This window comes from Nanorana parkeri, unplaced genomic scaffold, assembly GCF_000935625.1.
Source record: "Nanorana parkeri isolate BGI_ZX_2015 unplaced genomic scaffold, ASM93562v1 scaffold477, whole genome shotgun sequence".
Classification (NCBI taxonomy): Eukaryota; Metazoa; Chordata; class Amphibia; order Anura; family Dicroglossidae; genus Nanorana; species Nanorana parkeri.
Window position 1 is genome coordinate 828,950 of NW_017306745.1, and position 24,638 is coordinate 853,587.

At 47.1% G+C, this 24,638-nt stretch overlaps 1 protein-coding gene across 1 annotated transcript in view; it reads right to left on the bottom strand.

The window, feature by feature from the left end:
• CASD1 (CAS1 domain containing 1) overlaps window positions 1-24,507 on the bottom strand; it is a 30,434-nt gene extending 5,927 nt beyond the window's left edge. Inside the window, exons 1-14 of the mRNA XM_018560773.1 lie at window positions 24,267-24,507; window positions 18,854-18,950; window positions 17,595-17,715; window positions 16,908-16,952; window positions 15,332-15,394; window positions 14,268-14,312; window positions 12,623-12,746; window positions 10,677-10,891; window positions 9,953-10,378; window positions 7,253-7,342; window positions 6,511-6,630; window positions 4,751-4,907; window positions 2,700-2,779; window positions 375-476 (exon numbers count right to left, since the gene is read on the bottom strand). Of these exons, the coding sequence (XP_018416275.1) occupies window positions 375-476; window positions 2,700-2,779; window positions 4,751-4,907; window positions 6,511-6,630; window positions 7,253-7,342; window positions 9,953-10,378; window positions 10,677-10,891; window positions 12,623-12,746; window positions 14,268-14,312; window positions 15,332-15,394; window positions 16,908-16,952; window positions 17,595-17,715; window positions 18,854-18,950; window positions 24,267-24,402 (1,821 nt within the window). The 5' untranslated portion in view covers window positions 24,403-24,507. The remainder of the gene's footprint in view (window positions 1-374; window positions 477-2,699; window positions 2,780-4,750; window positions 4,908-6,510; window positions 6,631-7,252; window positions 7,343-9,952; window positions 10,379-10,676; window positions 10,892-12,622; window positions 12,747-14,267; window positions 14,313-15,331; window positions 15,395-16,907; window positions 16,953-17,594; window positions 17,716-18,853; window positions 18,951-24,266) is intronic.
• Between the last annotated feature and the right edge of the window lie 131 nt (window positions 24,508-24,638).

Genomic DNA, 24,638 nt, shown 5'->3' on the forward strand with positions numbered 1-24,638 from the left:
AATGGAAGGGTTAAGGCCCCATTCACACTGAGCGATTTATCGCACGATTTTGGCAGCGATATCGCTCACATTTCCACGCGATATCGCTCTATGTAGCTTCTCCAATCCATTTCAATGGAGCTATTCACATCTCGTCGCTCAATATCGCTTGTAGCTCGTCGCTGGTAGCTTGTCGCTCCTACATGACCCTTTTTTCGAGCGATTTCGAGCGATATTGCTCCTGATTGCATACAGCCCAATAGGAAAAAGTCGCGCGACACGTCGCTCAATATCGCTCGTCGCTCAAAATCGCACGATTTTCATGTCGCTCAGTGTGAATGGGGCCTAAGATTCCATATGCCCCGAGTTCTTCAAGTAAAGAAGGAAAGACTTACATATCGATCCAACGACCATCTGAACCACCATTCGTAGACATTACCGTTCAGCTCAAACAATTTTGTTATCGGCCAGAGGGAAAATATATTCTCGAAGGAACCCTGAAAAGCACAAAAAACATATACTAATGTTACCATTTACTTACTAATTTCTGATGAGAATCTTAAAAGAACATTATTCAGCTCCGGCTGTCAGAAATTATTCTCTTACATGGATTTGGATGACACAATGTTTGTAAAATGTAATCATTAAACTCCAAGGAATGATCTTTAAAGGCCCGGTTCCCACCTAGGCGTTTTTCCACGCTTTCGTGCTCGCGGAAAAACGCTCAAACAGGGAAATGCCATTATTTTCAATGTGCATGGTTCCCATCTGGGCGTTTTTCCGCGAGTACGAACGCGCGGGAAACCGCCCTACGCCCAAAGAAGTACATAAACTTCTTTGGGGCGTTTTGGTCGGGCGTTTCCATTGGGAAACAGCCAACTAGCATTCGGAAACGTGTCGAATCGCGGTAAAAACGCGCGCCGCGAACCGCGCGACAGACGCGCATATTCAATCCGCCTAGGTGTGAACCCAGCCTTATGGAAACGTACATTGGTCCAGCTTGGCCCGATTTAACCCCTTGAGGGCCCATGATGGGATTATTCCATCATAGGTCCTCAAGGGGTTAAACAGACTTCGCTGTGACTCTGTTCATATTCGTTGAGCCGGCGGCCGGCTTTACAGTAGAAGCAATTCTAGCGACTCAGCTGTTTCCAGATCGCTTCTACGGGCCGGTAGAGTGCCCCCCCCTCTCCCAGCCCGATACCCCCACTGTGTTTCCTGGGCTGCGCTGCGCCTCTTGCGGGCCCGGGGACCGGCATGTCGGGTGCTGGCGGGAAGCTGGGGAGGAGATCGGCAAATGTTTGGGGGTTTGAAGTAATTTTCTGGCCTAAAATGTGGATTATAACACCTAAGTGAAAAACTAAAAAAAGGCCTTGGTCCTTAAGTATCCATATCGAATATCTGGAGGGCCACTGGGCATGCTGGAAACCCCTGTAGTAGTCCTCTCTACATATAGTGATAGGGGTGATCTTCCGGGTGCTGCACACTGAGCACAGGGAGTGGCTCACTCAGCACCGCCGCCACTCAGAGAACACATTGGGGGAACTTATCAAAACTAGAGCAGACAAAATCTGGAGCAGCTGTGCATGGCAACCAATCAGCTTCTCTCTTCAGTTAAGATTGGAAATTGAAAGAGAGAAGCTGATTGGTTGCAATGAACAGTTGCTCCAGATTTTGATAAATTCCCTTCATTGTATTTGTTTTTTTAGTTTTATCCTCCTCCAGCAGCCCAGGCACATTATCAGTTATCAGACCTGTACTTGTTCAGAAGACTGCACTGCCTCCATTTGGGCTATACAGGATGGGGGAGTAAGTTCATTTTAATCAGACAGATGGAGGTTTGCGAGTATGGCAAGCTCTAAAAGGGGGCAGAGTGGGGTCCTTTTTCTATGTGGTCTCTCTGCAGAGCTGCGACAACCCCTTCATGCTGGGCCATCAGCACGGCTCATGCTGCTTGATAGTCAAAGCTACACCTTGAAGTAAGCTTGGGGGGTGTCAAACCTCTGCAGAGAGACCTCTGCTTCCACAGTGAGCAAAAGTCCTTCTCCGCAGCATGCTGCCAGGGGACAGGCTTTTCTACTCCTTCTAAAATCAACCCTACTTTAGACTTGAACACCTTTTGTTTTGATGCCCCTGCAATGTATTTACCCGATTTAAACAAAAAGTTCAATCTGGTTTTAGGTTTGCCTTTGGGAAGCTATGCCGTCAGCCATGATATGATGTGTGTTGTATAGGACAACCAGAGTTTTTACTGGTGTCAGCTACAGAACTACCAACTGGTCATCTCCCAATGAAAATCAGATAAAAGTATTCATATCTGTAACAGCTCCTTATATTACATCTATATCTTTCCTCTGAAAGTGGACATAAACCCAGAGTATATGTCACTTTTCTACACCTCCTCATGCTGCCCTATCATGAAACATTCAGTTAAAAATGTATATCCATCAGTGTTCCGGGCAAATGATGTCGCACCTAAGATAAGGGGGCGGGGTCACATGGTTGCTGTTAACCAATCAATGAATCTTCCTGCCTGTTGACAGCACCCAGGTGACCCTTCATTGGTGGATCTGGTAAAGTAGCTGCAGCTGAATCATACATGCAGAAGTGTTAGATGAGTATCTGTAATGAAGGATGCATGTCAGAGCATTGGAGGGGGTTTAGATAAAGTGATGCATTTGTAAGGGTTCAGGTCCTTAGATGTCAGCAGGTCACCATACCTGAGAGCATGACAAAAGATATATACATAGCAGCAGAAAACCGAGCTTTAACATCAGGCCGACGTACCACAGGTAGTTTGCTGCAAAGGAAAAAAAAAAAAGGAACAGCTTTTAATAGACGTTTTACATAAAAGGCAAAATTCCCCCAAAACTGCAATTGTAGTTATCGGCAGAACATGCCGGGCTGAATCGGCCCCGGCCGTCTTATATTTCTTAGCTTATCCAACAGAAAAATCTTCCCGAGTCTGCTGCTGTCTACCGGGGATTTTTGGAATTTATTACCGGTATTCATATAGCGGAAACAATTTACGCAGCGCTTTACATACTGCGCATTCACATCAGTCCCTGCCCCCAAGGAGCTTACAATCTAAGGCCCCAATCTCACACACATACAGGGCTGATTTTAGACAGGAGCCAATTAACCTTCCAGCACGTCTTTGCAGTGTGGAAAGAAACTGGAGTACCCGGAAGAAACCTATGCATGCACATGGAGAACATTGTAAACTCCTCGTAGATGTCCTGATCATAATATGAAGAAGGGACCCCCAGTGCTGCAAGGCGGAAGTGCTCACCACTACACCACTGTGCTGACTATTTTCTTTCAACATAAACATGTGAAAGAGTTCATGTTTAGCCCTCATTCAAACGAGAAACAGCCGGTACGTACAGCTGCGTGCACGGCCGTATCGCGCAGCTCCCAGGAAGGACAGGTACCCTACGCTCACCCGCCCTGCACATCTGTGCGGGTGGGCGTACTCGTATGGCGACAGGATGGATCCCATCTGTGTCCGAGCCAGGAAACAAGCACCCGCACTTGAGGTGAGCGTAGGGTGGCGTACGGTGGCGTAGTCCCATAGAGAAGCAGGGGGGCTGCGTACTAATCACAAGCAGCACCTGTCCTTCCCGGGAGCTGCCCGACACGGCCGTGCACCCAGCATGGAGCTGTACATGCCGGCCGTTTCTAGTGTGAATGAGCCCTAAAAGTGCACCTGTATATAACCTGTGAAGAAACTAAAAAAGCATTGAGTCAGCAGCTCAGCTCACTATGTTCCTCCCTCCCAGCAGTGACAACAGCTCAGTTACCCTCTCCCAGCAGTGACTCAGCAGCTCAGCTCCCCCCTCTTCCTAGGCACTATGGTTAGATTAATGATTAAAGGCTGGAAGGAAACTCATGGACTAAAGGTCTGTATTAGGGCCACACTCTGGGGCAGAAAGATGGCCTCCTAAGTGAATAGGGAAGCCACTTTACTAGCTCCTGATACACCGGATGCTTTGTGGTAATCTGGCAGCCAGTTTGATCTCATTTGCTCATCACTAGTGCCTGCTATCAGGTTATTCTTAAACTGGTCATACACCTATAGATTATCTGCAGATTTTCTATGGTCAGATGGGAAATGTCCAATAGATTCCTCCATCTTCGCTAAACTGTGTGGATGGAGGAATCTCCCGCTGGGCCAAGCTTCAGTATCTTTTGCTAGTCAGCCCCTTGGCTGTCAAAATACCTGAACAATCTGATTGGATGCAGGCATTGCTCAGTTATTTTGAACAGAGCAGGGAAGTGCTGTGACCCCGTTCAGGTTTCATTGCTGTAAGTGTCCCCGCTGGGGAGATTCAACTTTCCTACTCTTCCTGGAGACTAGTGACACAGAGAGCGAAAGTAATGGAAAATCCATCATTTTACAGCTGTCACTGGAACAGGAAGAAAATACAAAATCTTCCAATGTAGACAAAGGTTTCAGAGCATGAGAGCTGTCCTCTCACTTCCTGTTGTGTCTCCCAGACAGGAAGTGAGGGGAAAACTCTCCAGTGAGAAAGGAAACAAAACTGACAGGGGTTCCAACCATTCCCCACTCTATACAAAACTAAGGACAAAATATTTTGGCTACGGATACACATTAAGGACGTTCCTTGCGTCTTCATCCAATATCTTTAGCGGAAGACATCAGCCGATTTGACAATATAACACAAATAAGAAGAAAATTAGGTGAGTGAATGTCTACATTTTATGATTTAGAAGTTTGTGTAGAATGATGATTGGATTTAAACATTACCGTTTGCCTTCTTCTGGTTGATCTGTGGCCACAGCGCCATGGACGCGTATATCACCATGAACCAGAAGGTGACCAGCGGGACAAAATAGTAGAACTGGTACGGCCGGTCCATCACTATGCAGAGGACCACTACCAGGAAGTTGAGGCGGAACAGGACCTGTGTGGAGATACATTGTAGGAGGTAAGCATTTCACAACCAATCATTGTCCCTGCACTGGACTCTTCAATGTTCTTAGTGCATCTTCCCTACTGGCCGAATGTTCTTCAATAGGTCCATTCATACAGAAAAGAGTGAATAGAGAAATGAGAAAATACCAAATTATGGCCACTAGATGGAGCCGAAGATCATAGGGAATAAATACAGGAAATAAGGAGATACAATTCAAGAGAATGCTCAGAGAATGGTCCTAAAATGTAACCATTGCTATCCCTGTAGTAATAATGGTTACACTTATATGCTCATTCTCGCCAGCGTTCTCTTGAATTGTATCTCCTTATTTCCTGTATTTATTTCATATGATCCTCAGCTCCATCTAGTGGCCAATTCCTAATTTTTCAATTATTATATTATCTTGCACCAAAACATCAGAAGCCCCCCCCAATAACATCATGAGCCCCCTCCTTTCACATCACAGTCCTCCTCTTTCCAACCAGGAGCTCCTGTCACATTAGAAGCACCTCTTTCACATCAGTGTGTCCCCCCACCCTTTAACCCTTCACATCAGAGTCCTCAGTCCCCCCCCTTTCATACCAGAGTGTTCAGTCCCCCTTCACACCAGACTCCCCAGTCTCCATTTCACATCAGAGTCCTCAGTCCTCCCTTCACATCAGAGTCCCCAGTCCCGCCTTCACATCAGAGTCCTCAGTCCTCCCTTCACATCAGAGTCCCCAGTCCCGCCTTCACATCAGAGTCCTCAGCCCTCCCTTCACATCAGAGTCCCCAGTCCCGCCTTCACATCAGAGTCCCCAGTCCCGCCTTCACATCAGAGTCCCCAGTCCCGCCTTCACATCAGAGTCCTCAGCCCTCCCTTCACATCAGAGTCCCCAGTCCCGCCTTCACATCAGAGTCCCCAGTCCCGCCTTCACATCAGAGTCCTCAGTCCCCCCTTCACATCAGAGTCCTCAGTCCCCCCTTCACATCAGAGTCCTCAGTCCCCCCTTCACATCAGAGTCCTCAGTCCCCCCTTCACATCAGAGTCCTCAGTCCCCCCTTCACATCAGAGTCCTCAGTCCCCCCTTCACATCAGAGCCCTCAGTCCCAGTGCCTCTGTGCAAAAACTTTGAGGCATCCTGGTTGAGGAAGCTAGGAGGCAACCTGGTTGAGAAAGACTGATCTAAGGACTTTTATAAAGTCTGGAATAGAGCAGTAAAGGTAAGAACTGCGCCAAGACTTTAATGATCTCCTGGTTACAGTGGTCACCTCACTCTCTTTGTCGTGGTGACTACTGTAACTAGGACTGAATGTGATAAACATTTTGAGTTGTCATCAAAACAGGAAAAAAAGGGGAGATCCTCCAGTGGGCACACTTGTTCTGGAGACAGCTAAGAAGGGTTTTGCCTCACTTTGTAGAGATTTCCCTGCATTTCCTGTTGTACCCACATGACAGGAAGCGAGGGGAAAACTTTGACACGGCAGAAAAAAAAACAGGTTCCCTATTCCATGCAACATATTGTCGTCAGATATACTTTACTTTTTTTGCCGGAAGTTGGGTTTTAAAGGCCTAAACACCTGATAAAGCTTCTATAATCTCGGCACATACCTGAGCGACGCGATAGAGTCCAAAGTCCCCCTTCAGCCAGAAGTAGGAGAAGTGCCCATAGCCCGTCTGAAACAAATAAGCAGCAACCAGGACCCGGACATGCATGTATACTGGTAAAAACTGAGAAGAGGGAAGAAATGGGGACACATTAGATAGAGACAAAGAATGACAGAACCAGAAAATCAATTATCAGGCTTTACTTATCAGGATTCTGAACCCAAGAGATACGTCCTACAAATCTTCAACAAAGTTCTGAGGACTCCCCTCTAATGTTCAGCTTCTCTCCAACTGCCATCGCTATAGCTGGCTGTCAAAATGACAGCCGGTATTTTCTCTGTATTGCACAGCAGGAGGGGCTGTCATAATGCAGCTGAAATGACACTTGTAGATAGTCTGTGAGTGTCATTGCGTGAATACGATGAATCAATGTAACGTTTTAATTTCGGTTTTACTTTATCTAGCGATGGGTTTATCATCACCTAAACAGGCCCATAGAAGAAATGTAAAAACTGCTCTGGTCCATAACATTGCCTCTTTATGGGCTCATTCACACCGGGCAAAGGTCCGTACACCATTAAAAACAGTTGGATCTCTGTGCCCATGAGCCTATTGCCATCTGTACAAGTCAATGATAGGCTGCGGCTGTAGGCTGGTGTACGGACCTCTAGCCATGTGAACGAGCCCCGAGGTATCATTGGTGGTCACTTGTGTTTACGATGAAGCCAATCCTGGCTATACTTACAGTACTGGCTCCAGAGATATGGTAGATGAGGATAACAAGCTGCATCCAACCCTTCCACTCATCGGTCTGTTCTCTGTTCAGGAGCTTTGTCTGCAATGAGACAAAAGTCACCGTTAGTGATATCAACAGCTCGCACATCACAGACAACATCCCTGTGGTATCAATACTTAGATGTATATGCTGATTCTCTCCAGCAGGCTCTTGAAGTGTAGCAATGTTTCCCATTACTAACCTGCATTTTCTTTTTTTGATCCACAGCTCCAGCTAATGGCCAATTCCCAAATGGTACCTACCCTCTCCACGCTCCTGCGCTGTACCGGACTTCCTCCTCGGTCCAGTGCCAGAGATCCTCTTCAGGGCACAACGACACAGTCATCACACAGGCTGGGCTTACAGTACCCTAGAACTGCTCAGTCCTGGTTGAGATCCCACGAGTTCCCTTCTTGGGTTGGGAGGGCATCCACATTGGAAGCCTACCTAATCAGCCTTCTATTCCCTGGCCCCCCACCTTCTGTGGGCATCAGGATAGGATGTAAAGAAAACATTTTTCCAGAAAGGACACCAGACATAGATTCTAACAAAACAAAGCCAAGAGAGGGGAGCAGAGAGCCCAGGACCTCTGCTCTGCATGACCCTGCAAAGGTGACATTAAGGCACAAGGGCAGGGGGAGCAGAAGTCGAATATGCAGTGGCAGGGTTGAAAGTTGGCAGAGTATGTGGTGCAGTGTCAGGAGTGCTGGGGTTCAGTGTCAGGGGAGCAGTGTCTGGGGTGCTGAGGTTCAGTATCTAGGGTGCTGAGATTCAGTGTTTACGGTGCACTGTCTGGGATGTTTGGTTGTAGTGTCAGGGATGCTGGTGTGCAGTGTATAGGGTACTGTGAAGTTGGGGTACAGTGTCAGGAGTGCTGGGGTTCAGCTTCTAGGGTACTGAGGCGCAGTGTCTGGGGTGTTAGGGATCAGTATCAGGGTGAAGTGTCTGGATACTGAGCAGTAGTATCCAGTGGACAGTGTCTGGGGTGCAGTGTCAGGAGTGCTGGTGTACAGTGTCTAGGGTGCTGTGGTGCAGTGTATTGGGGACAGTGTCTGGGGTGTTGGTGTGTCCAGCGTGCTGGGCTGTTGGGGTGCAGTGTCAAGGGACTATTGCATCTCAGTGGAGTTGATCAATGGCCATTGCAGTGCACTAGATGTAATTCATTTAGGGTTCACGTCTACCTAACAGGTTATAGGGTAAATTATCTGCTAAGACAGTTCTGCTTTTAACACGAATACTTTAAACTCTAAGAATTCGGCTTGTTAGTAGAACATGAAAACAAAGCAATAAACCAGAAAAAGTGCTGCGGCGATAAATATGAACCCGTATCCCACATGTCTTCAATAAAAGGCGACAGCTGAAGTTCTGACGTTAGCGACTCAATAGTGACTATAAATCTGTAAAAACGCTCAATAAACTTTCTGTTAAAGTGTAACTTCAACTTCAATAAAAACAGACTTCCCTGTCCTGGGACAAATATGAGAACAATTTGAAGTCCCTTCTCACCATAACTTATATGGTTATAACATTTCTTGTGGGTCTCAAGCCCAACTCCAGGGCTGGGCAAATTCCGGCTGTCCAGCTGTTGCTGAACAGCAAGTCCCATGAGGCATTGGAAGACTGACAATTACTTACGTGACGCCCAGAGGCAAAGGCATGTTGTAATTTGTAGGTAAAGCACGGCTGGAGGGCTGGGGTTGCCCACCCCTGCCCTACCCCATAGAAGCCATGGTTTCCATACACTGCACTGTTGATGGCCGAGAAGCCTAAAACAGCTGTATGCACTATATACAGGCGGTTCAGATGATCATAATGGAATGATCTGCATGGCTCCTCCCACTGTCCTAAAATGAGGAATCATTCTAATTCATTTACATTGCTCCCATGGAGGGGGGGTTGTTCTATAGTCCTAACACATTTCCTGTCGTAGGGTGACAATGCTTCTCCTCCACAGATACAGTAAGGTAAGCATTGTCACCTTAGGACAGGAAGTGTATTACTGGCGTGATCACCAGGCGAAAGTAAAAGAAAAACGTCTGAAAAAAAGATCAAAATAGTGCGATCAAAATAGTGCTTGCGGCCAATCGCATTGGCTACGTGGCTACGGTGCCATTCACTTCAATAGCCCGCCACGCCCCCTCCTGCCCCATAAAAAAATGACTCGGCACGCAAGGCGAGGCAGTGGGTCTGGTCAGATTCGGCCCGGAACGGGCACTAGATTGTGCACACTTTCTGTTTTGATGCACCTGAAATGTATTTAACTGACACAAACAAAAGGTCAACTGGGCCTAAACATTTTTTTTCTCATATTAATCCATTTCAGCCCGTCCTTTATTGTGTTCTTAACATAGGGTGGTGGAGGCCGGCTTCCCGATCATAAGCAGTGACCAGGAGCGGTCAGTGACTGCACGCCCACTATGCTGGGAGTGCAGTGTGAGCAAGCTCATAGCACAAATCAGCACCACCGGCTGCATGCATATATGTGGCATCCTGCAAAAGCCCACCTCAGTGCTGCCACATATATGCATACGACTATTTTAAAAGGGGTAAACAGTTCTTACATTGCAGGACGTGCCCTTTGGAGGGGCTCTGGTTTGCACAGCGACCCATACCCCCCGCAACACACTCCCATCATATCATGTCCTGACAACACCATCACACAAGCAATACCTCTTTTGTACTTTCATAGTAGAAAACTCCCAGCACGAGGATGTAGATGATGGGGATGAAGAAGGAAGAGTGAGTATAAAACTTGTTCTCCTTCATGTACAGGTTTGCTCGGTCACAGAAATAGAAGTAGCCCATGATCAGGCCGAGTTTGCAGAAAGAGAAGAGGGCCACTTCTAGGGTGGAGGCGGCAGGGGTGGCTGTGGCGGGTTTCTTCTCCTCCCCGCTCTCGATGTCTGTACACATCTTGCTCTTCCGATGTTTGCTCCGCTGGATCGCGATGATTGCCACGTAGGCTGCGATAGACAGCGTGAAGAAACAAGCCGCCAATTTCTGTATGATGGTGAGGGGGGGAGTGGGCTGGCAGCAGGAACCGTCGATGGGCTTCATTATCCTGTTGCAGTAGGAGTTCATGAGGATCATGGCGTTCTGGAAAGAGGAATCATACAATAAATCATTTTACAAAGCAGGTAACGCAATCTCTGTGGCCTCCAAAGAAAGCTAAGTGACATATTGCTTTTTTCACTGCAGCATTAATTGCCATTTCACATAATGATGGTTAATGCCGGGTTTAGGGTGCACAGACAGACAGACACTCACTATATCTCTGCTGTACATAATAATTGCCCGCTATCCCTCTCCGGTGCACAGAAAGGTACTCACTATATCTCTGCTGTACATAGATGATTGCCCGCTATCCCTCTCCGGTGCACAGAAAGGTACTCACTATAACTCTGCTGGTCTCGGGGATATGCAATCCATCCAACGACTGCTCTATAGTCTCCTCTGAGATCAGTCTGGACACACTGAAGATTTTGATTTTTGATCTTGATCTCCTATTAGTACCATTTAATATAGAGGCAGCAATTTCATTATAAGCATTGATTCTCGCATTGGTGATGACTTTACGACTTTCACTGAGCAATTGTTCATTAACTGGATCTGGAGAAAAGAAATAAAAACACATTATGAAGGAGTGACAGGAGAATGTCAACAATATGTAAGTCTTTAACCACTTGAAGTATAGGGTGTTAAAGGAGAACTATGGGGTTAAGGCTTTTCCCCATAGTTCTCCTTAGGGTAACGGGAGGACACAAACTAGCTTCCTCCCGTCACCCTAGGCTCAGTATACCGCGAGCTGCAGCTCGCGGTATACTGAGACGCCGCAGCTGAAGCGGATCCCGACAATTATGTCTGAATACGCCCAGCTGCGTGACTGACAGCTGGCTCTGCCTATCTAGAGGCAGAGCCAGCTGTACCCGCCCCCTCCCCCGTCCGTTCCGCCTGTCAGCGCTGGAGGGTCGGAGCGGGGAGGGGGGAATCCAGCCACTCCCCTGTCACGGCAGAACGCCGGTATGTGTTCGCTCACCTCCTGATCTACTGAGCCGACCTGTGACAGTCTCATTGTCACAGGTCGGCTTGAAATATGAGGCGAGTGAAAAGCACTCGCCTCATAGTTCTCCTTTAAACCCCCTTCCCATCCAGGCCATTTTTCAGTATTCAGCGCTTTTTAATATATTAAGTTCCTTGTTTTCTAGCGATACCCAGCATTGCTCTGCCTCCCACCCCCTGCATGGGTGCCTACATCAGCTAAGCGGCTGCTGTGGAGGCACCCTTGGGTGCACGTTCCCGGCCGTGCCCGCAGTAGCTGCGTGCGCCCATAGACACGCACACAGCCCTGCGGCAGGCCACGCTGCTCTCCTCCTCCCAACAGGTTGATTAACAGCAGAAGGCGCCTCAGGCTCCTCTGCCCTCAGTATTCTCCCCCCGCAACCAGGAAGTTCAGGGAACGAAGGATCACTCCGGGGACTGACAGCGGTGACACAGGTAAGCGCGCGCGGGGGGGAGGGAGGGAAGGGGGGGGCAGGTGAAACAGAAACAGGTAAAAGGCAAATGATTTTTGTTGTAAGTTACTAGGTGATTAAACTTTAATGGGAGGACATAAAATTCACAATGGGGATAGGAAATCTTTACAAGCTTTTAACCTCCAGGACTCTTGGATGAGGTTCCTCTAACCTTCTAACCACCCCTATAAGAGGCTATGGAAGAGCTTGACCCAAAAACGTTCATGTTCTTAGCCAATGACCCAGGACAAGAATGCAGATTAAGAATTCTGATTTCGCTGGCCACATACTTGTACTGGTGCTGTAGTACTATCACCATGTCATTATTTTAAAACAACATGGCAGAGGATGGAATACTATTGAGCGGGCATGGAACCAGTCTAAGAACAAGCTGCTCGGAGCACTGGGTATGACTTTTTTTGTTTGAACCTAGACAAAAATGAGCAGTTAACTCTTGCAGTGCGGGGTTAGCCCCACAGCAAGAGTTAATAAACATTTTTCCTGGAGTACTTCTTTAATGGCGGCATTCAGAGGTGGGCTTCATGATCATGTGATGCCTGGCTGTCACATGTTCGGGAGCCCATCCAATCAGCTTCTGGTGGTAAACGGTGACAGCTCAGTCACTGTGCTTGATCAGTGCCAGCGAGCGCGCTCTAAGCACACAACAGCAGAGCTGGCTGATGCATGCGTGCAGAGGCTTCTGGTTAAGGACCACCCTATGTGCAGCTGCATACATGCGTTACGCCGGTGGGCACAGGTCAACAAAGACGATCACCGACTACACAATCTCATATCTAATCGTGCTGAAATGACGCAGGCGTTACCGTACCTTGTAAGATCCAATAAACATCACTGGTGTCGGCCACCTTTCCTAAAACAGGTTCTATATCCGTCAAGTTCACCCTGTACTGCGCAAGAGACTCGGCGCTGCCGTTGTTGATTTTTATAGACCACTGAAAAATGAACAGAGACACGTTAAGATTTTTGGCAGACATTTAGTCAATCCGGATATCAATGAGTGTGATCCCCAGAAAATAAAACGCCATCTTACGCCCCTTTCACACAGGTGCTCTGATCTGGACCATCTGTCAGTTGTTCAGGTGGAACGATCGGATGCCCATTGCTAGTATATGGGCAGCCGGGTCTAAACGGACAGATGTCCGCTTATAACCGGTTACCCCCAACTCCGGCAATGTCCTCCGATGGTCCTGATCATGCCAGATCGGTGGAAATCTGATGTACAAAAGTTTAGAGGCATCCATTAATGAAAGGGTTAACCTTTTTCAGACACCCGATACCTGAAGATCGGGTGTCTGAGAGTGACAGCAGAGATCGTATACTGGCTTTTTTTTTTTCTTTCACTTTCAGGGATACATAATGTATCTATTCCTGAAAGAAGAATGTTTCAGTTTGCTGATCGTTGTTGCAACAATCAGAAAATCTTTAGTGACAGCTGAATCCTGAACTGCTGCAGGGATCAGTGTCACTAACTTATTATCGGCTGTTCTTTGAAGTTTGAAGCAGCCTGATAATAACCAAAAAGGTATTAATTTATCAAGCAGTAATAGTGAGATTAATTCACAATGACTGCTTGATATAATTAAATAAAATAACATTTTAAGTTTAAAAAAAAGTGTAAAAAAAATAAAAAAAATAAGGGACAAATAAATGTGCTGGTTTTGTAAAAAAATAAATACTACAAATCAAAACTGGGAAAAAAGTGTTTTTTAAAAAAAGTTTTTTCCTCTTTTTTATATTTTATTTGTCCTAAGTGAGGCGTTAGACACATTAGGCCCCGTTCCACTGCGCGATATGCAAATTGCGCGTTTGTCGCGCGATTTGCATATTGCGTGACATCGCGAGATTTGCCGTGCGATATCGTGTTCAAGCTTGCATTGAGCAAGCTTGAATCGCGGCTAAATCCGCTCCAAACAGGGACCTGCTGTAGCGACACACGACCCGCGACAGCAGGACCCTTTGCCCCATTGAAATGCATTGGAGCGCGATATCGCGCTGGAATTACCGCGCGATAAATCGCTCAATGTGAACGGGGCTGTAGACGTTATACATATGTGATATAAATATATAGCCCTATCTGTCCTCTAAAAAACAATATATAATATGTGTGGGTGCACTTTGTAAGAAAGTATATTACTGGCGTGGAAGAATCACAAAAATGTCAAAAGTGTGTCAGTCATTTACGAACAGAAACTAAAAACAAGCTCAGTCATGAAGGGGTTAAAGAGGAACGCCGGATTTTGCTGAAGAGGACATGCTTTTTTTTGCGGAGTTCTTCTTTAAAACCTCAGCCCTCAATGGGCTTTGAAGAGGAGATCTGAGGATCCGGCACAGGACAACAAAGATGAAAGCCGGGCTCAACACCACTATTTCCTTCAATGAAAGGACGGACTTAATGACACTTTATGGTTTTGGCTTCAGCAGTTTGGATAATTGCGATAATACAGATAGCTTACCGTGGCAGCGCCGGCGACGACCAGACGAGGCTTTGATGTCGTACTCTGCAAGTAAAAGCATAAAAATGATAAAACCGAACTCTTCCGGCTCCGGCATTCAGCACTCAGGACAAGGAAATGACTGAACGGAATACGAGGCTCCTCTGGAGTCTACAGCAGCTTTCAATTCTATCCAAAGCCGGATTTTTTTGCTTTGGCTAGCGTATAAAAGGGTCAGAACTAGGGATGCACACCTGTACCGGTACTTCCAGTGGCATGAAGCCGGATTCCTGGGCAATCAGGAAGCCAGGCAGCATGTCATTACCCGCTGCCCAGCTTCCTAAATGGCTAGGAAGTCGGCTCCATACTGTTTAGCTGGCTCGAAGCGGATTGGCCAGGAAGCCAGCTTCCCAGCCAATCAGCATGGAGTCGGCTTCCCGGCACATCAGAAAGCCGGGCCGCGAATCATTAAGCCAGCTCCATGTCCCCTTGCGGCACTGCCGGTCAGAGGAAGTTCCGGTATCAAGAGAAATGCCGGAGCATTTGTCACCCTAGGACCGGAAGCGTGTTACCAGCTGCCATGTTTGTAGTCTAGCCTGGGTAACAACAATGGCTCCCTCCATAGATACGGTGGAGAAGTGAGAGTTGCCACCCAAGGACAGGAAGTGGGTTACCGGCAGCCATGTTTGTAGTCTAGCCTGGGTAACAACAATGGCTCTCTCCATAGATACAGAGGAGAAGTGAGAGTTGTCACCCAAGGATAGGAAGTGTGTTACCGTCAGCCATGTTTGTAGTCTAGCCTGGGTAACGACAATGGCTCCCTCCATAGATACGGTGGAGAAGTGAGAGTTGCCACCCAAGGACAGGAAGTGTGTTACCGGCAGCCATGTTTGTAGTCTAGCCTGGGTAACAACAATGGTTCCCTCCATAGATACGGTGGAGAAGTGAGAGTTGTCACCCAAGGACAGGAAGTGTGTTAAATATGTGAAAATAAAAATAAAAGTAATACAGCCGGCCCTCTAAGGACAGGAAAGCTGCAATAACTTACATACACTTATAATGAGAGGGATGGGGCACATACACACCTCGCTCAGAGCCAGGAAAAACTGCTTCATTGAAGTGTTCACCTCGGGAAACCACAGAAAGTCCTGCAAGGAAAAGGAGAGGATTAGAATCGTTACACCAGCGTTCCAGGAATGAACGCAAAAAAGTCACATGACTTCTATTTCTTAGATTGCATCACTCAATGATAGAAATACATCCGGGGTCACTGTGTCCGCTCCTTAGACTGCTTGGAGTATGTACATCCCCGTGGTGGGAATAATCTCCTAATTAAAATGTAGTTTTTTTAATGTAAGCAGCGCAAGCATCTGAGTTTAAAACTGGGAGAAGGAGCACAAGGAACCAGCCCGCTGTACTGCAGTGTTCATGTGCTAAGAAGGAGCATGCTGACAGGAGGAGAGAGTAGAGTGACAGAGTGATGAACTCAACAGTCTGCTGCTTCTCCTTTCACTGACAAATCACAGGCTGGGGGAGGGGCAAGACCTGTAAGTGTTACTGAACTGCAGCAAAGAACAATCAGGTCTCCTGACCTGCCAGGTAGGGCTGTGCTGTTTGCCAGAGCTGTGCAAATCTCCGGAATGGATGGGCAGAAACACAGGTACTGATTTGCCTGGAGCTCAGCTTAGTATTTGACCTCACAATTATGGAACATTTTCTTTGATGTGCCTCACTTTATTTGGAATGCCAGGCAATTAAATGAAAATACCGTTTAATCCAGCTACTCCATTATAAGAAATTATAAATAATCTCTTAATGTGTTATAAATACTGCCGGCGTAATGACCCAAAATATGTCCTAATAATCAGAAGAGGGAGGGTCAGGTAATACTGCACTGCTGAGAGCTGTCAGTCTAACATTGGAAGCTCACTTTCAGAGGAAGAGGGCACAGGGATGACCTCATGGGTGAACCGCTGCTCCTTTACTGTCCAATTAGCTGACTGGAGGTGGGAAAAGGACTACGGAAGCAGAAAATGTGCAGATCTTTTCCCTACAGTCACCCATCAGTTATGGCGGCTAGGTTCAGTTACAGTGATGATAGATAGTTAGATAGACAGACAGACAGACAGCTAGATAGATAGGAAAGACAGACGATAGACAGACAGACAGACAGACGATCGATAGACAGACAGACAGACAGACGATCGATAGACAGACAGACAGACAGACGATCGATAGACAGACAGACAGACAGACGATCGATAGACAGACAGACAGACAGACGATCGATAGACAGACAGGACGATCGATAGACAGACGATCGATAGACAGACAGACAGACGATCGATAGACAGATAGACGATCGATAGACAGATAGACGATCGATAGACAGACAGACAGACGATCGATAGACAGACAGACGATCGATAGACAGACAGACGATCGATAGCCAGACAGGTCGATAGACAGACAGGTCGATAGACAGACAGGTCGATAGACAGACAGGACGATAGACAGACAGGTCGATAGACAGACAGGACGATAGACAGACAGGACGATAGACAGACAGGACGATAGACAGACAGGACGATAGACAGACAGACAGACAGACATAGATTATAGATAGACGATAGATAGATCTATAATACATAAAAAACTCACCACTCGTATGTTGTTGGTCTGATCACTGAAGGAAATGTCCTCATGCTGCCAAAATAAAAACAAAAAGAGAACAGATCAATAAGCGCTTCTCAGATGTCTTTTCCTGGACTCTCTATGACGTCACTCTGACATCACCATCGTTATATGAAACGTTTATAGTATCGGTGATCAGAACGGAGACCTGACAGGAGGACTTTACATCTAGCACTTCTGCTATGACGGGGAGAGAATACAAGTGAGCAATGAAAGCATAACATCATCAGATAAATCTGTAAAAGAAAAATAAATATTCGGAAAGGTCAGGATGATGAGGATCGGTTCCCTGGAAACGCGTCAACCTAGGCATACTGTGCTGTCATACAGGAACCACCATCTGTGCAGCTCTCACATGCTGTGTTTTGCTTTTTGCTAAAATGAGGATCAACCTTTGATTTTGAAGGCTCCTTGTCATCTACTCTTTTGTGAGTATTATTCTACTTTTGCCGTTTGTCTAATAAAAATGTATCTACACAAGTGAAAGGTGCGCCTTGTTTTTTCCTTAGAGATCAGTCTCCCTGACTGATGTGGGGCAGCGACCTGTAGAACTTCTGCATGTTTGTCTCTTCAGCGGAGTGGTCATCTCTGGCGCTATTGGTTTTTATTTTCGCATAGATACTCAGACTGTATAACGTGGGAAGGAAGACGTACCTTGTTCCCTTCTTCATTTGTACGCGGATCGAGAATCTTGACAAAAGCGTAGAACAGCTGACGTATCCTGGAATCTCCCACAAATACTACACGCTGATTGGCCAGGCAGTTTTTTCCATCACTACAAAAAAAAAAAAAAGAAGCAAAGCATTGACTTTAAAGCGTGTGTCAACCCAAAATAAAATCCCCGCTGATCTGCCAGAAATGCGTTCACCTCTCAGGCCGACAACACATGGCATTTGTGTATACTGAGCGGTGTCAGCCCTGCCCAGTGGTTTCTTTTTGCTAAACTACTTAACCACTCCCCCTCTCAGATGTCTACCACAAAAAGGCTCATTATGCTGTACTCCAAGATAAGAACTTCCTGATTGGCGGTGAAGCCGGCTCCACGCTCCCTCGTCATGAGGTCACTAAGGAGCATGAAGCCGGCTTTCCGGTCACTCAGAAAGCCAGGCGCCGCGTCATTGCACGGTGCCCGGCTTACTGATTGGCCAGCTTCCCAACCAATCAGGAAGCCGGCTCCAACTGATGAGGGAGGATGGAGCCAGCTTCCCGGCCAATCAGGAAGCTGGGCAGTGTGTAATGACTTGGTGCCCGGCTTCCTGATACCGGAAGCATCGGAGCATTTGGGCGAGTACTCGCACAAATACTCGCCATCCGCACCGATACTAGTATCGGTGCATCCCTAAATGTAACCATAGCTAACTATCCCCGTAGTAGCAATGGTTACATTTCTGGATCACAAGAAATACATCTTAGTAAGGAGATGCAATGTAACAACTTAAGAGACTGCTAGAGGGAATGAGCATATACATGTAACCATTGATATCCCCATTAGTAGCAATGCTTACAATCATGGATTACAGGAAATAAATACATCTTAGTAAGGAGATACAATGTAACCATTTAAGAGACCTCTAGAGGGAATGAGCATATAAATGTAACCATTCATACTACAGGGATAGCAATGGTTACAATGATATGCTCATTCTCTCCAGCGTTCTCTTGAATTGTAACATTAAATCTCATTACATGTATTTCTTTCCTAGGATCCTCAGCTTTCCTTTGAAACAATGTTGAAGATGAATTCTTTTTTTCAGAAATAGAATATTGTTGTACTTTAAGCCGGCCCCATTCTGTGCTCTCTTTATGGAGAAAACATATTGGGGGTCATATTGTTGCAATTGACACCCCAGTGCACAGACCTCAGCCAAGCTTATTCTCGTATTACTTCTCTTCTCAGGCCGGGCTCTGCATACCTTGACTTGTACTTGTGCATCATACAGCTGTACGGCTGCCACACGTTTTCCCCCAGGAAGCGGCCGCTGGATATAAGAGACCCGCACATATCATCTCCTGCAGAAGAAGGAAGGCGATGTCAGAGTATTTCTATATAAAATTACAAAGACTGAATCAATCCTTTCTATTAACTCTGTAAGACAAGGGGCCAGACGTCTGGGCATGACAGATAAATTCATTAACCAAAATAGCCTATTGCATGCAAAACTAAACAATGCAGGAGAGAGCCTTGAGGAACTAGTTTTTGTACAACCCAATATATTCAAAGAGTTAAATATTGCAAATTAAGTCTAAGCCTTGGGTAACCACTCAACCACATGTGACAATGCCCAGAGACTCTCACCTTCCAGGTCAGTAAATAAAAGTATTTCATGAAGAAAGACCCAGATTAAGGATATCACGGCTCCATATCAGAAAATTAACCAAGAACCATAAAAACTCCAAGACAGTTAATTCACCCCCATTGTTTCAAGATTGGGATCACCTATTGTCTGAGGTAGAGAAGGTCCTCAAAGACATCCAAAGTTTACTCAGCTGAATGCAGACAATACAAGTCAATAATTACTTTTCCAAATGAAAGCAATATCAAACCAGCTAAAAAAAAAGAAAAAGATATATAGTAACAACTTCTTTAACGTACACTATATTACCAAAAGTATTGGGACGCCGGCCTTTACACACATATGAAATTTAATGGCATCCCAGTCTTAGTCCGTAGGGTTCAATATTGAGTTGGCTCCGCCCTTTGCCGCTATAACAGCTAATCTACCTACCTACCTATATAATGATACATATATGGTGCTTGCTATATTCAAGGAACAATACATACCAGAAGTCATTCACTGAAAATAAGTTATGATAAACTAACATAAGTCTTCAATGGGAAAACCACATTCTCTTCGGAAGGGAAGATTCACAAACGGAAGTCCTTCATATATTAAACCACGAATATCATTTCATAGGACACCATACGACAGAGCACTTTTGGCTAAATGCATTTTTCTGCCAATACATCGGCGCATCCATTCTTTCTTTCCTCCCTGCTGGGCGCTGCTCTTTGTCCCAGCGGGGAGGAAAGTGTGACAGCCGGCCGAGCGCTGCGGGAGGAGAGCGCTGTGAGCGGCCGGTGTCTCTCCTCCCACACCGCTCAGCCTCCTGTCACAGTCCAGCAGAGCGGTGTGGGGGCGGAGACAAGCCGTTCTGTCACAGGAGGCTGGGCTCTGCTCTCCGCTCGCTCAGCCTCCTGTGACAGCGTGTCAGAGAGGAGAGTGGGGAAAAAGCAGGTGATCAGTGATCGCTTACCACTAATTGAAGTTTTGTACATAAATATAGGATTATACTTGTATATTAATAAATGATTTTGATTTATTAATTTAATTGGGAGATATATAATTATATATCCTAGTGACTGAAGGGACACAGTGGTCTGAATCAACCTCTGGATGCTTACATGTCTTGGCCACAGAAGACAGCTTTATCAGCCATGCCCAACTCTCTCTGCAGACTACAGAACATGCCCCCCCATGTTATGAAGATGAGGAGAAAGGGAGGTGTTCTGTAGTCCTAACGCCCTTCCTGTCCTGGAATGACAACACTGCTACTCCATAGATAGAGCACAATGAGTGAGCGTTGTCAGAAAGTGTGTTATTGGCAGGATTACTATGTGAAAATAAAAGGAAAAAGAAAACAAATGCAGCCAACCCATCTAAAGACTGGTGGATGACACTTTTAGATACACTTTAATGGTCCCCTCCACACAAAACTGATATTCTAGTCTAGCGTGGTTGCTGATAAGTTAATAAGACGCCGACTCCTTGCACCTCAGGTTCTCCAGCCGCAAGACATCCCAGCAATACAGAGATAATAACCAGCATTATGCCATCAGTACATTCCTGCCTACCAGTGACCGCAAACCTCAAGATAACGGCAACAAAGTCCGCGCTCCACCCAGACAAGTATTGGCGGTTATTCCACATTATTCAGCATTCTGAAACCTATTAATAGTCATCACACTACATACTTCATTAGTAGTGTATGCAGCATTTTTGCAGACCGGAATGCAGGCACTAAGGTTGCCACGGGTTCAGGTTGCCACGGGTTCGGGTGCTGGAGCACTGTGGGTGGAGGCCGTGGCTGCGGTGCCATTGACTTCAATGCAGCGCCACGTCCCCTCCCGCCCCAAAACAAAGTGAGCCGGCCAGGTTGCATTCCAGAGGCCGAACGCACTCTTTATGGTGTGAATCGGCCCTCAGGCCCCAATCACACTCGCCGTGCGCATGAGCGTTTGGCGCATTTAACCAAGATGCGCATCTGGCTTGGCGCATATGGGGGCACAATTAACAGATAATGGCACTGCAAGCGAGGCGCGCGCCTTTAACATGTGAACGGGGCCCAAGTGGTTTCTGCGCCGCAGATCTGCAACAAGAATGTAGCAAGTGAAGTCACAACTCCCTGATGTGCCCGCTAGCTCTGGCCAAGCCGGGGGATCAGGATGACAAGCCAGTCAACCATTTCCACAAACAGAAGGACCCGTATTTTCTCACTTCCTGTTGTGGTTAGTAATGGGCTCGGGCGTGTTCGCAGCTCCACGTGCCGAGCCCGCCAGGAAGCTGACAGCGCCAATCACAGGTACTGAGACACTATCCCGGTCCCCAGCTGCAGAGATCGGGAAATGTCTCCGTGCCTGTGATTGGCGCTGCGGCGCTGTCAGCTTCCTGGCGGGCTCGGCACGTGGAGCTGCGAACACGCCCGAGCCCATCACTAGTTGTGGTCTGTTACAGAGAATCGCTTGTGAGATCTGGAAGTGATGGAGATGACCAAAGTATTGACAGGAGCCTGGACCGGTCATCGCTGGAGGACAGGGGGTAGGCAAACTCTGGCCCTCCAGCTGTTGTGGAACTACAATTCCCATTAGGCATTGCAAGAGTCTCACAGCCAAGGGCATGACTCCCAGAGACAGATGCATCATGGGATTTGTAGTTTAACCACGGCTAGATTTTGCCTACCACTGCTTGGTGTGTGCGATAATGTGCGCGCATGCTGTATATACATTATGGTGACAGCTCACCCCACCAATGAATGTTTATCACAACAGATACTATGGAGGGCGATTTATCAAAACTGGAGACAGAACCTCGAGCAGTTGCCCGTGGCTACCAATCAGCTCCTATTCGGTTATGCTTTGAAAATGAAAGCCAGAAGCTGATTGGTTGCCATGGGCAACTGCTCCAGTGTTGATAAATTCCCCTCTAGTCTCCGTTATGCACCAGCGCACTACCCCGCGACCCTTCTCATTTATAAAAATCAGGCTGCGGTTTGTAGTCTGCAGAGTGCTCAATAGAAAAAAAGAGCTCTGTGATTGGAGGAGAGCAGGTCATGTGACTTAAAAGATCCACTCATATCAGTGCATTGTGGCAATGCTGCATGGCAACACACTCGTTCTATGCGCAGAGCAGTGCGTCGCCATTCACAGTGGGCAGCACCCCAACGCATATAGCGGTCACATGACTTGAGTCATCGCAGAGAAGCAAGCAGCGGCACAGAGAGTGGTGGAATCATTCACACAGAAGGAACATTCACACAGATTCGCAAATTGTTTATAAACAGAGAGCAAAGTTCGCGTTTCATGAGGCGCATGTAGGGCCCGGTCACACCGCAGCGTTGTGCTCACTGCATCCTTCCGTGGTAGGTGTGATTTGCCGCCATTCATTTGAATCTGCTGCACTGCGCCTGACCGTGCCGCAACACCGCGCACATACTACTTTGTGTAGCGGCAACGCCCGGTATTGGGGTACAACGCGGAGCTCGGCTCTGCTCAACGCTTTGCATGTTATCAGAGAACAATATTCTCATGAAGTCACTTTGTCTGTATGAGATCACGTATGTTTATCATGTTCTCTGTCACGCATCACCTGTAGTCATGGGGAGGATATGAGACGTGCGGCTTCCAGTGTGACACCGGAGTCACTTCGCTCCCTGATCACCAGCAAAGAGGACCTGTCACATGACTGCATATACCGTATAAAGAGGACCTGTCACACGACTGCATATACCGTATGAAGAGGACCTGTCACATGACTGCATATACCGTATAAAGAGGACCTGTCACACGACTGCATATACCGCAAGAAGAGGACCTGTCACACGACTGCATATACCGCAAGAAGAGGACCTGTCACACGACTGTATATACAGCATGAAGAGGACCTGTCACACGACTGCATATACCGTATGAAGAGGACCTGTCACATGACTGTATATACTGCATGAAGAGGACCTGTCACATGACTGTATATACCGTAAGAAGAGGACCTGTCACACGACTGCATATACCGTAAGAAGAGGACCTGTCACACGACTGCATATACCGTATGAAGAGGACCTGTCACACGACTGCATATACCGTATGAAGAGGACCTGTCACATGACTGTATATACTGCATGAAGAGGACCTGTCACATGACTGTATATACCGTAAGAAGAGGACCTGTCACACGACTGCATATACCGTAAGAAGAGGACCTGTCACACAACTGCATATACCGTAAGAAGAGGACCTGTCACACGACTGCATATACCGTATGAAGAGGACCTGTCACACGACTGCATATACCGTATGAAGAGGACCTGTCACACGACTGCATATACCGCAAGAAGAGGACCTGTCACACGACTGTATATACAGCATGAAGAGGACCTGTCACACGACTGTATATACAGCATGAAGAGGACCTGTCACACGACGGCATATACAGCATGAAGAGGACCTGTCACACAACTACAGATAACGCATGAAGAGGACCTGTCACATGACTGTATATACCGTATGATCACACAGAGGATGAAGAGGACCTGTCACATGGCATGATCACAGAGGATGAAGATGAGCTGTCACATTGTATGATCACAGAGGATGACATGTCACATTGCATGATCACACATAGGATGAAGATGACCTGTCACATTGCATGATCACAGAGGATGACGATGACCTGTCACATTGCATGTTCACACAGAGGATGACTGTCACGTTGTAAGATAACACAGAGGATGACTGTCACGTTGTAAGATAACACAGAGGATGAAGATGACCTGTCACATTGCATGATCACAGAGGATGAAGAAGACCTGTCACATTGCATGATCACAGAGGATGAAGAAGACCTGTCACATTGTATGATCACACAGAGGATGAAGATGACCTGTCATACTACATGATCACACCGAGGATGAAGATGACCTGTCACATTGAATGATTGCACAGAGGATGAAGATGACCTGTCACATTGTATGATTACAGAGGATGAAGATGACCTGTCACATTGTATGATTACAGAGGATGAAGATGACCTGTCACATTGCTCTCGGACTCACCTCGGCTGTAGGCCCGGGACACGGCATGGCAGGCGGAGAGCAGTAACACTGCGATCAGGGCCAGTAACTTGGCGTTCCTCACACTGAAATGCTGGTTGATCTCCCGTTTGCCCAGGTTGTAAGCCAGGGCCGCCATCTTGGCTCCTCCATGACAGCAGCGTGCAATGAGACGCCCGGGCGCGGGGGGGCAGCACTGCAGCGGGGAGGGGGCGGAGCCGAAGGGCGGAGCGCTGGTATAGGACGGGGAAAGAGGCGGGCTTACTGACGGAGAGGCGGTGGTGGGAGGGGCGACAGCAGTGGGAGAAGACGGGGGCTGGCCATTCTCCTCGTCTCCGGCTAATAGCGGCTCTAGCTCCGCCCCCGGTCGCTTCT